The sequence below is a fragment of the Lynx rufus genome, unplaced genomic scaffold, assembly GCF_022079265.1.
Source record: "Lynx rufus isolate CCGP_SWC_20201006 ecotype Redwood Valley unplaced genomic scaffold, mLynRuf1.p SCAF_6, whole genome shotgun sequence".
In the NCBI taxonomy this organism is placed as follows: domain Eukaryota; kingdom Metazoa; phylum Chordata; class Mammalia; order Carnivora; family Felidae; genus Lynx; species Lynx rufus.
The window spans coordinates 142,773,378-142,786,058 of record NW_025814878.1 but is presented as its reverse complement, the minus strand read 5'-3'; the positions used below and the strand labels follow the sequence as shown (position 1 = coordinate 142,786,058).

Sequence of the window (12,681 nt, the reverse complement as noted above, 5' to 3'; positions counted from 1 at the left end):
CTCCCAACCTGAGGGTATGTAATGAGTTACCTGTCACAACCCCCTGCAGCTCCTTCTGCCCACGGGTCCTGTCCCCATGCTTTAATAAAATCACTTTTTTGCACCAAAGACATCTTCAAGAATTCTTTCTTGGCCGTTGGCTCTGGACCACCGCATCATCACCCCAAACCGCCATCATTTCTGTTGCAAAATTTGTTAGGAAGAAAAAAAACTTAGAATACCTACTTCATGAAGTTTTTGCGGGGTAGTCTATGCATAATTGTTAAAACACATAATTTATGTAGATGTAAATAAAGTAAAAAGCTTTATAGGTAAACTAAATAACTTCCAAAATCTTTGGAAAGCTAACCTTTTAAAGTTTTGTAAGTTAAATGATGGGTAAAAGTTAAGTTTGTTGATGATCTAGCTCTGTTCCGAATAAAACAAAATAATGAGATATTAAGTACTGAGCATGTTTATCCACTTTTGCCTTATCACAGAGAAACTAAAGATAAATTTAGGTTTGCTAGTAAACATTTTATGCTTTACTGAAAGATTATATTAGGAAAAAATCTATGTTTCTAAAAATAATATCACATTTTCATAAATTGGCCAATATGAAAAGTTGTGGTGTAACAGTTCACAATTGCTTCCTACTTAGTTTTCAAGAGGAATTAAGGTTTCTAAGCATTAATCATTTTCAAAAGGTTTTTTTGATGTTTATTTTTGAGAGAGAGAGACAGAGTGCGAGCAGAGAAAGAGGGAGACACCGGAACTGAAGCAGGCTCCAGGCTCTGAGCTGTCAGCACAGAGCATGATATGGGGCTTCAACCCATGAGCTGAGCCAAAGTCGGATGCTTAACTGACTGAGCCACCCAGGCGCCCCTAAGCATTAATCATCGTAATAAATCATTTTAATAAATGTAATAAAGACTGCTAGAAATGACAGCTCTGTATGCAAGGAAAGTAAGATATGTGCTTTTGGTAAGAAGTATGAGTAATAAAAAGACATATTTGTTGAGACAAAAGAAAGCCTTAAAACAAGACTGGTTGCTTAAAGACAGAACATTCAAGTCAAGATCGGAATGTTAAATAGAGAAAGTTGTAGGTTTATGGAGAAAGATTCTTCGGAAGGAAACTTTATATGTGGTCAGTACTGGCTAAGATTAGGACAAATTGAAATTAGTAAACAAGTTTCAGTATCAGATGCACGCTGGTGGGTGCAAAGTTTTTGTTTTCTCTTTGCTACAAGTACAAAATTTTCTTCAACTATTGCTCTGCTCTTCATAAGAAATTGTGAACAAATGTTTTCTTGACCTTTTAAGTTATCTGCCTAAAAAAACAATGATTCTGTTTGCCAGAATAACTTCCCATATTTATCAGGTCTTTGATTACTTAAGAAAACCTAGTGTTAATATTAAAAAAAGCTAAATTTTACTCACAACTATGTAACCATCTGAATTTGTCTCTGGTATCTTTTACTGCTGTTACAATTAAATGGATAGTTACATATTAGTTGCAAATGGATCGTTTCATAACGATTGTGATCCTTATGATTCAATCCATGATTGAATATTCACATCTTTTGTTATTATTATTTTTTGGACATATTTCCCAGAATCATATTCTAAAATGAAGTCTTTTGACCATAATCTGCGTGAAATTTTCTAGCGGGCCCCTGTAACATTTCAAAAAACATTTTTGATGAGAAATTAAACTAATTAGGCTTATTTAGTATGTGAAATTACATGGGAGGCATTGTGAAAGAAGTGATAAACCTTGTTAGTGGGTATTCATATAGATACATCATCTAAAATGATATGAAACTCCTAGAAATCTGAGGTCTTGAAGTGTACTATGTCGCAAAAAAATAACAAAGTTTCCTTGTCAATTGCTTTGTAATGAAACTCAAATCAGATCCTTAACCACGACCATTTTAAGTCTTTTCTAAGATACAGCTATACTTTTACTCAGATGTCACTATAAAGTTTCCCTCAAATGTACTTCATGTGTAGTGACCCTCATGGAAAAAACTCTGTGGGTTTCTGGTAACCTTAAGACCATAAAACGGAACTATGTAAAAATTTCCAGGACTAGTGGAGAAACTGGATTCAAGCAAACAAGAATAACATGGGACCGGACGAATTGAGGAAGATAATTATGCTGTGTATGACTTTGTCTTTCAAATATCGCTGACTTTTACCAAATGTTTTGCTTTGTTTTCCAGATTAAGAAAACCTCTGCCCTTAGCTCACGGACTTCAGCAATTTGACAAAATATGCCTCTGTGAACAAATTGAAAGCTTTATCTCTTGTCCCTATCTGAACCATTCAGAAAGTCTCAGTGAGAATTCTTATATTTTGATGGCAATATGTTTATTTATATAAGTTCAATAAGTACCTCTTCTCCTTATGACAAGACGTAATTGGGAACAATGGTCATACTACCGAGTCTTTGACTAGATTGTCGTATTTGAGAGAGATGTGCAGAGACTCAGTTATGACCCATCAACTTTGAGGAACTAAGGCTGACTTTATGGAGCCAATAAAGCCAGGAAATATCACCCTGATACCTTGCTTACAGAATTCCAAGCTACCTTACTAGGTGAGTAGAGAAGGTTACTTTCTGGCAGGCACAGGAACCTCAGGGTATCTGGGGGACCTCAAGAAGGGAGGAATTCACCCAGATGTACAGGTATCGCAGGCAAAGTCTGAGGGCAAGCATTTGGCTTGGCTTCTGGTCTTGAGAGGCTATTACCGATTTGATCTCGAGATTCCTTATGAAAAGTTCCAGCAAAGCAGGTTTTCAAGAGTCTATACCGTCAACCACACTTCTTGCTGCGCTTATGGAAATAATCGGGCCAAGATATCTTAAAACTAGACTTATTTTGCAAACAAAATACTGTTAATATGGCTATCTTTGGTAAAAAATGAGGGTGAGTATACAGAGAAAATACGTTTCAATCACACATCTTTGTAGATATTAGATTTTAATACTGTATGTTATAAACTGAACTGGATCGTGATTTCTTCTGGCGTCCTCCAGCGCCTGGCCACAAGTCTCTAAGCTAACATTTTGACTTTTCTTTCGTCTTTCTGACTTTGAATTCTTTGAGAGCTGAGACTTCCCCTTTTCCCCCGAAGCCCTGCAAACTAAGTGTAAATGACTTGATGTGAAGAAATTGCCCTAATAGCTCATGCGTAGATAATCTGTGTGCAGTTGCTCTATGGGCCCCTCAAAGGATCACCAGAGACCCCTGAACTACAATCTAGGACGATCTATCGGATTGCCAGTCCCTGCCCTCGCTCTGTCTGAAGATGGCTTCAACTCTGCCATATAGAAGTCTTCTCAGCTGGTTATCCCGTGACTCAAAAACTGGGTTTACATTAGATGCAATCACCGACCATTGCTTTTCTTTTGTTTCCATAGAAATGCCTCCTGCTTAATACCTGAGTATTTGAACCATGGGCCTACCTTGGAGAATACACCTTGATCACTGCCTCTTGAAATGAGTTTGGCTATGGTCACGACTAAGAGACCAGATCAAGGAGATTAAACTACCAACCAGCTCAACCTTGAGTAAGTGAAACTCCCAAGGAAGTTTCAGCTGGGGAAAGTGAAGGGGTTCAGGACGTGTACCTCCCACCCCACCCTCCCAGCTTATGCCATTTTGACACATTTTGAGTTCAAGACACTTGAGACCCAGCAGCTCAAGAAAACTTTTGTCCCTCCCTTAGCCAAACAGAAGAACCTAAGTTGGAGGGGTCTTTCCTTGAATAAGGGTGATTCACAAAGGTAAATTTTATCCGAGCGATCCATTTGTAAAGCAGGGCAAATGTGTAAATACTAAACACGTGCTCTTCTGATCCCTCTGTGAATTGCCTTCCCTCCCCCTGAAGTCCCACACCCCTACCCCTTTCTCCTTAGTTCAGGACGACATACATACTTTATTTTGCCGGTCTTTGAAATTCCCATGTGTGTGTGAATTCTGTGTGTGTACTCCATTAATTCTGACTTTCAACTGTTAACCCATCCCATATCAATTTGATTCTTAGTCCAGCTACAAGGACTTTGAAGTACAGAGGAATTCTTCCTCCCCAACATTAGAGTTCTGGAATATGTACAATATTTTATCTTTTTATGATGTTAATGATTTTTTTTCCTAAACCAAGCAGCTGTGTGTAATTCAAAATGTGCATTAGAAAGTGCTCCTGAGTCTGAAAATAAATCATGTACGGATTTAAAAAAATCATAATAAAAGAAAATAAGAATGAAGGGAAATATGCCTGGAAACTGCTTATCAAGAGAAAACAAGCGTAGCAATATTAGTATTAAACAAATTTTAAAGCTCAAAGTATTAGTGGGGATAGAGAGGTACACACTACAAGCAATTTTAGTTGCAGTGTGGAAAACAAAATATTCTGGAAAGCCGTCCTGAAGCAAAAGAGCTAAGGAGTAGAGAAACTGCCGAAACACTCTAGCATGTCATGGCCTAGATCACAAGAAGCCAAGGAAAAGTCCCCAAATCTCCCAGAACAATAAACAGCTAGTAGCCGAAGCCCTACTGATAAATACGGCAGACTGGGTTCCCTTGGGGGCAAGTAGCGTTAAGATCCTGCACTGTGTCAATGTCAGCCTCTTGGGGATAAAAAGGACTCTAGACCCTTAAACTGAACTGGAGACACCTAGTAAGCGAGAGTCAGAGCGTTTGAGAAAGCTTAGGCTTGGCGGGGGGGGGGGGGGGGGGGGGGGGAATCTAGCAAAGATTTCTAAGAGGAAACCTGTTTTGTCTCAGAGGTGGAGCTGTGGAGAAGGGTAGAGGAAATTTACAAGCAGGATTTCACCAAAAGCCTAGAGTGTATTTCAGTGAAAGGTTCCAGATTAAAGAACGGCGGGTTCGTTGCGCCCTCTAGTGCCTTGTGGAGGCAAACAAACCACTTCAGGAAGGAAACCTCTTTAACCCCAATTCTGTAGGTACACAGATTATTTATTATCTATCACCAACTAACTATTCACCCACTATTTATTGAACACATATTACGTTCCAGGAACTCTCCCAGAAATTTGGGGTGTCTAAATAGAAACTCATAATAAATGTGACCTAATTGAGAAGGAAAACACACTATGAGGAGTCAGGCTTCCAAACAAAAGAGATCCACTCCTCTCCCTCAGACAGAGAATGTCCGATATGGAAATTCAGAGACTATGAAATATTTGCTGAAAGTCTGAAGAAATAAAAATGGAATTATACAGGCAAGAAGCAAGGGATATTCAAAACCAGGCCCATTTTAAAAAGTAATGAAATAGAACTTCGGGAGATGAGAAAGAGCTATAATTCGTAAAGATAAAATAAAAATCCACTGATAAAATGTAACCTTCAGGGCCTTGATGTACCCGACGAAACAGCCACTATGTATGGCAGCAACGGCCAGATTCAAGGTTACTTCATGTCTACAAGTGTAGGGCAAGCTTTCGATATACTACTCTTTGAAATTCATATAAAAGGCAAGGAAAATGCTTATGCTTATAGAAGATTTGAACAACACGATAAACATAACTTCATCTGTGATTCCTGCGTTTGACGTCTAAAGAATATCTGACTTATTTCAAGGTACTCATTTCAAAATTTCAACCCTGGCTTCAGAATAGTAACAATAGGTACCGAACAAATAGGTACCAGTTTCATATATACTGCACTTAAAAAAAAATTTTTTTTTAATGTTTATTTTTGAGGAGGGGGAGGGGCAGAGAGCGAGGGAGACAGAATCCTAAGCAGGTTCCAGGCTGCACGCTGTCAACGCAGCGCTGGACACTGAGCCAAAGTCCGCCATTTAACCAACTGAGCCCCCAGGAGCCCCTATATTGCACTCTTTTATCATCATCGACCTATAGAGCAGTTAAAGAGTATTTTTTTTTAAGATAGTAAAAATAAAAGCCTCTCACATGCTTGGAAACAAAGTAGTTCTAAATACATGGGTTTGTGTGCATATCGTAAAAGAAACTATGTAACATTCAAATACTCGAAGGAAGTGTCCTACAAATATGAGGACGGGAAATCGGGGTTGTGCAAGCCGGGCGTCCTGCGCGGCCACTGCGAGGGTGTCCTCGGCCACTGGGCAGCAGGGCCGGGCCAGCTCGGAAACCGTCGGAGAGGAGGCCGACCGGGGAAGCTGGTGCCCCGCGGCTCGGTCCGCGCACCGCTCGGTTCCGCGCTCTCATCTACCGACGGCCCGCTGGATTGTTGCGAACGTCCAGCGGCCGCGCGGCGAGGCCGGGTCGCCACGGTTTGCGCCCCAGCAGGGGCGACACGGGAAGCAGCCTGGCGCCGGTGGCCGGAAGGGCCAAGAAGACGCGCGACCCCACGAGGAGCCGGAAGCGCGTAACGTGGCGCAGGCGCAACGTGAGGCTCCTTGGGCCCACCGGCTGCCGAGGAAACGGCCCAATAGCAGGACGACCCACGGAAGGAACCGGCGTGAGGGGGCGTGGCAAGAAGGGCCAATGAGAAACCAGCGTGTGGGGGCGTGACAGGACGGACCAATGAGGAAGCCGGCTCGGGGGCCGTGGCGGTGACACTGGCCGGGGGGGGGGGGGGGGAGGCGGGGCCTGCCGGGCCACGGGGTCGCGAAGGTTGGAGGAGGGCGGCTGCCAGTTTTTAGGACTTTTCAGTTTCAGTTAAGACCTGAATGTGATCGGGTTTGTGTTGCTATTTGGTATTCGTATTTCAAGAAAATCCTCTCTCCTAGTTGAAAGCACGGTTCTCCAGGTGTGATTCCCTGGACCAGCAGCGTCAGCATCACCTGGGTAATATAGAGACGCAAATAATGGGATCCTGCTACAGATCTGGTGAATCAGAATCTGTGAGGTGGGGCCCCGCAATCTACGTTTTAAAAAATATTTCAGGTGATTTTGGTGCACGCGGACGTTTGAGACTGCTTCGAAGTATTGTGTTTCCCTTAATTCAGATGCTGGAGGTGCCCTCATAAATGTGAGCTGATGGGCGCCTGGGTGGCTCAGTCGGTTGACCATGGGACTGAGGCTCAGGTCATGATCTCGTGGTTTGTGGGTTCGAGCCCCCTCAGGCTCTGTGCTATCAGCACAGAGCCTGGAGCCAGCCTGGGATTTTGTCTCCTGCTCTCTGCCCCTGCCCTGCTAGTGCTCCCTCTCGCTCTCTCTCTCTCTCTCTCTCAAAAATAACTAAACATTAAAAAAAAAATTTTTTTTAATGTCAGCTGAGCTAAATCAAGCTACTTACCTCCAAGATCGTTACTAGAGCCAAAACAGTGCTTAGGCCTTACCCACTCAGACTTTGAAGCAGAAGATAAAGTGAAAAAATAAATGTGTGTCTAGAAAGGAGAGATCTCGGGGAATGATGTGGGTCAACAAGGAATGCGGAATTCCATTTCTCCACGAATTTTATTGATCTTAACATCTCATTTACAGACTTTTTACCCTCCTCATTTAGACTTCTCCAGCAAACATAGTCCATTATAAATAATGATTCCCTGTAGGCCTGTAACAGCAGTAAATTCTGTTTTCGTAATTAAAACAATAAGTGAAATGAAAATACTAAAGCCCTTTATTTAGGCTCTTACACTGAGATAATGTTTTTGGAATCCATGTACACTAAACCAGGATGGGTTAGATTGGAGCAGGGTAGGCGCACTAATCAATCATTCTCAGGCAAAACAGAGTTCATACTTGATAAATTCTATGAGCTCATCCACATTTTCAGTTAGTGTTTACATTCATTTCTTCTTTCCATTCATATTTCTCCTATAATTGAAGAAATAAAAAAGGGTTTATTTGTTAGGTGCCATTTTGCCATCAGCACTGATATTTGATATCAGTGTATATCTGATATCTGTATAAGGAATCTGTATAAGGAAGAGAGTTCTTTTCACATGTGTTTATATAATGCGCCATGAGGTATCTCTACTCCAATGTTACCTTTAGTCATTTTCACATGAGCAGATAATGACTCAAACCATCCTTAATCAAGAGATATTCCTAAGCAACATGATCTTCGTTACAAATCCCCAAATATACTTCTTGTGGCGGGATTCAAGTCATTCAAAGATCATATTTTGTCTCTTAGTTTTTGACCTGCGAAAAATTGGCTACTCTGATTGTCCTTTTAATTCAGCAACTAAGGAAAATATAGTTCTTGCTGACAATTGTTAAGTGTTAATAAATGTCCATAGTACTTTAAGACTTTTACAAGATTTACCTGACTGAATCCTTAGTAATACACTACTTATTAGAACATTTTATTATTGTTATATAGTTGTGAAAGTAAGACCCAAAAAGACTGAGTCGCTAAGTCTACTAAACATTTGCAACAATTCAGTTCATCCTCTATCCCTGTTGTTATATGTGTATTTTAAGCGGTTATGATTGCTGTAAATCCTAATTGAGAGCCTACTGTGTGTCTGGAACAGCCTTAGGCATTGGGGAGTCAGCAGCAAAAAGGACTAACGCTGCCCAATGGAGCTTAGAGCCTGGAGAATGGGAAGAGGAAACCAAGAATATGCAAATTCATGTCAGTTATGCTAAGGGTAATGAAGAAGAATGAACAGAGCAAGTTTAGAGCCGGATTGAAGGGCGCCATGTGCATTTGCTGGTCAGAGTGTCTCTCAGATGTTGTAACATTGTAATCATCCACTCACCCCCAAACCCAAGAAATGTGGGGCGAATGTCAGCACGTAAAATGTGCTATTCCCAGCTTAAGTGTCAAACACATAACAAGGTCTAGCTCTTCATCTCCCTCTTTTCCCTCTCTGCTTTCTCCTACTATCTTCCTCTGTGCCTTCCCCTTGGTCTTCAGGCTCTGGCGCTCCCTTTCGCAGTAGCCATTTGCTTCTTCCATTCTTTTTCTCAGTCCCTCTCACCTTCCTTCTTCTCCCTGTTCCTAAAAAATAGCCACCATTTGGCTGTGATACTTTTATTGTTTCGTATTTATGAAATGCAGCTTAACATTCACAGTTAAACTTTTAGACAAAATTCGAAAACGTTAGTCCTTCACTTTTCTACAATTCCTGTTCCCTTTCCCCGGTAGCAATTTCATGGTTGGTGAAAGGAAAGGTCAGTCAAGTGCCGCTGTCCATGTAAAGCAAAGGGAGCGTTTTCTTCTATGTAGCGCTGTGTGTCCACGCCACCAAAATGAAGGTTAAGAACTCTGAACTTTCCCCAGCGTGATCGCCACCTCTCCTAAGTCTTCTTTGCGGCCGCCAGGGTGTGGAGGGCAGTGGGAGTATAAGTCAAGGAGGAGACTGCTGAAGTTGTTCATCTGAATAAAGTACAAAAACATTGCCTTCAATTAGAAATCTCCTTATAACTTTTGGGTCCACAGTTGATCTAAATAAACCCAAACCATTGACAGAACCATCAAAAAAGAAAATAGTTGGAAAATTCAAGTTATGGTCAATCATAGCCATCTAATCAAAACGGTAAACCTATGGTTTTACTTATGACGATGTGTATGGTGAAGAACCAATTTTATCCAAAGAGAGATGTGGCCTTTGCCCTTTGCTGGGAGGGGATCTCTAGGCTCATGGGATGTCCTGCATGATAAGATGATCTTTGTTTACCTAGAAGCCCTGGGCTGCACAGGACAGGGTAATAATGTCACTTATGTTGGGGGTTTGGGTCATGTGGCATGTGGGCTACCTCCAGAGGGCCTGCTGACTAAAGTTCAGCCACGTGGACAGTCAACCCTGTTCATATGACAAATCCCCTAGGTTGGCAATGTCTGTGTTGTGTCAATATTGTTGTGCGGCAGGGAGACATAGACCCCCCCCCCCCCCCGGCCTCCACTGGGAAAGGACCTACCAGAAGCTCTGAGTTGGTAAGCCTGTGCTCCATGCGCCTTTCACTTGGCTTATGTGTAATCTGTATCCTTTTGATGTAATTAATCCCCCCCAACCTCGGGTGCAATAAAGTTTAGTGGATTCTGTGAGTCATCTAGTGAATGATCAAATCCAAGGATGGTTTTGGAGACCCTTCAACTTTGCAGTTGGTGCCAGACGTGAGGGGGGTCTATTGGGAGTGTACTTGAACTTTGCACTATGTCTGTTAGTATTTCTAGATTCTGTTTAGTACTCTAATATTGAGATGAATATTTTACCTTAATATAATGAGATTTGTAGTTCACGTATAAGTCTATTCCCCTGCCAGCAGAGTTCCAAAGAGTGATAAACACTTTTTTAGATTGTAATGAATTAAAAAAAAAAAAAAAGGAAGCAATTAGCTGTAAGTTTTCTTGACCTTCTACAAATCTGAGGGCTCCAGATGGTCTGGGACAACGTCGTCTCTTTTTGTATTTCTAGTGCCCGTGCCAGTGTCTGACCCAAAGACGTTCAATAACTATCTCTTGAATGAACTAATTTATTAGAAATACTGTGAACTATCGCCATGTAACGATTTAGCGGGGAATTTTGACATATGTCAAGGATCTTACTAGCATATTAGTCCTTTGGCATATTTCAAATTCTTTTTTTTTTCTTTTTAAAGAAATTAAAGTGAGCCACTTGAAATCTGTATCTGTTAATTTCCTTTTACTCCATTTATTTCCCTGCTCTTATTCTGGGTCACAGTGTCTTGTTGAATAATGTGCTAATGTCCTGTAGGAAGCCTCTCGTTCCTTTTCTTCCAGGTGTCCTATGGGGGATTTGTTGAGGCCCACAATGAAGCTCATTCCCCCAGAGAGGATTAGCGTTTGCATTATCCAGGTGCTCAGGGGCACAAAGCCAGCTTGGGCTTAATCCCTAAATTAATTCTCAACCTGGGTGTTTGAATCCCTGTGATATTGACGCCAGAAACCAATGGATAGTATTCCAGATTGCCGGTGGCAGAATCTACCTTGCTCAGCACCAAGGCTCGGGGCACCCTCTTCCTTGCCATCGTCCGTGGCGAGTGTGGGTCTGTGTGCATGTGTGTGTGTCTGTGTGTGTGCTCGTTTCTAGCTCACCTTCTACCCTGAGGATGTGACCCGGCAGGTGCGTCAGCATCACCAGGAAAGATTTCTCATCAGGTTTCTTGGCGAATAATAAAGAAAGTCTACATTTTCCTCACTCCCCAGCAGCTGAAACCCTTCAGGGGGGCGAAGCTTGTGCAACAGAAACCGCTGCCTGCCTGAAAGGCTTTCCTTCCCTTCCAACGTCCACTCCGGCCTCACCTCAAGGGTATGCCAGGGAAGCGGCCAGGGTGCTGAGAAGGGGGCCTCGGTCCCGGGGAGAGCCATCGCCTCATCACAGTCACACACCTGATGGGACTGAGTAGTGGGCCTCTGTCTCGTGGCCCAGAGGACTTTACAGCTGAATGCTTCCCAAAGACTGTAAGCGAAATAGGACTTCCTAGGACCGAGGCGACGGTAACTGACAGGACTGGAAGGCCTCTCGGAGCCCGGACACGTTCCCTTCCGGTCCCACTGCGACTTTTGGATACAGTATAGACTCTGCCACCCTCCTCCCCCAGAGAGGCCCCCTCCCTGGCCAGCTGCTCAGAGCAGATACGGGAGCAGCTGCAAGGCAGGCTGACCAGAAAAGCCCACGTACATTTTCGGGGACGCTCCCACGGCCTTCGGCTGTTTTCAGTATCACCTCCATACATTAAAAAGGAAAAGAAAAAAAAAAAGGTGAGGAGAACAAAGTTTTCAGAGCAGGCTCCTTTGTGCTCTGGGTAAGCTCCTTCCTTATCAACTGCCTGAACAACGTGACGATCAATCTGCAGCCCAGCCCAGGGAGTCGAGAGCTGTGTCCTCAAATGGGATTTTCACTTCAGATTATCTACTTTTGTGAAATTGAAGGGATAGTAGTTGTTTAGAACCATTTTCGTTCGACGTGAGCACGTAATTTACGGTAGGTATGGTTACTGACCCGGTAACTTGCAAACACTTCCCGCGCACCTGTAACTGATAATTGGTGGCAGTCATAGCTAGATATAAACTTATCATCAGACACCCGAAAACAGCTTTCCGAAAGAGGAGATTACAGCTCATTTCTCGAAAGCATGCGTGGCTCTGAAAAGAGCCTTTGGGGCTGGGTAAGGGGGCGCTTACTTGGCGAGTCTACTTGGAGCTGGTGTACTTGGTGACGGCCTTGGTGCCCTCGGACACGGCGTGCTTGGCCAGCTCCCCGGGCAGCAGCAGGCGCACGGCCGTCTGGATCTCCCGGGACGTGATGGTCGAGCGCTTGTTGTAATGCGCCAGGCGCGACGCCTCGCCCGCGATGCGCTCGAAGATGTCGTTGACGAACGAGTTCATGATGCCCATGGCCTTGGACGAGATGCCGGTGTCGGGGTGCACCTGCTTCAGCACCTTGTACACGTACACCGAGTAGCTCTCCTTGCGGCTGCGCTTGCGCTTCTTGCCGTCCTTCTTCTGCGCCTTGGTCACCGCCTTCTTGGAGCCCTTCTTCGGCGCCGGGGCGGACTTGGTGGGCTCAGGCATCGTGGCGATAAAACCTATGACACTGCGGCTAAGACCTAAGGGAATAATCAGCCGCGGCAAGGTCACGTTTATTTATAGATGCGGTATTCTAATGAGGTTAGTAAGATCATTTGCGATTGGACTAATTTCCGCGTGTTGTCAGAAATGCGAATGTAAAAGATACTTGCAGGTCTAGCTTTTCATTGGCTGTTTCGTTACTTTTCTTTTACCCAATCAGAAGGTCTAGACTAGGCTACCGGAAGCTAGTATAAGTGCGC

General features: G+C 43.3%; 1 protein-coding gene across 1 annotated transcript; it reads right to left on the bottom strand.

Annotated features, from left to right (window-relative positions):
• Positions 1 to 7,373: 7,373 nt before the first annotated feature.
• On the bottom strand, positions 7,374 to 12,451 carry LOC124528485 (histone H2B type 1-M). Its single transcript, XM_047102118.1, has 2 exons — positions 12,035 to 12,451; positions 7,374 to 9,265 (listed from the first exon to the last, which is right to left on the bottom strand). Exon 1 carries the CDS (start codon positions 12,422 to 12,424, stop codon positions 12,044 to 12,046), a length of 381 nt encoding a protein of 126 aa, XP_046958074.1. The 5' UTR covers positions 12,425 to 12,451; the 3' UTR covers positions 7,374 to 9,265; positions 12,035 to 12,043.
• Positions 12,452 to 12,681: the final 230 nt, after the last annotated feature.

Bases quoted from the DNA above. Each gene is read 5' to 3' on its own strand.
- LOC124528485 (XM_047102118.1), bottom strand. From the start codon at position 12,424: ATGCCTGAGCCCACCAAGTCCGCCCCGGCGCCGAAGAAGGGCTCCAAG.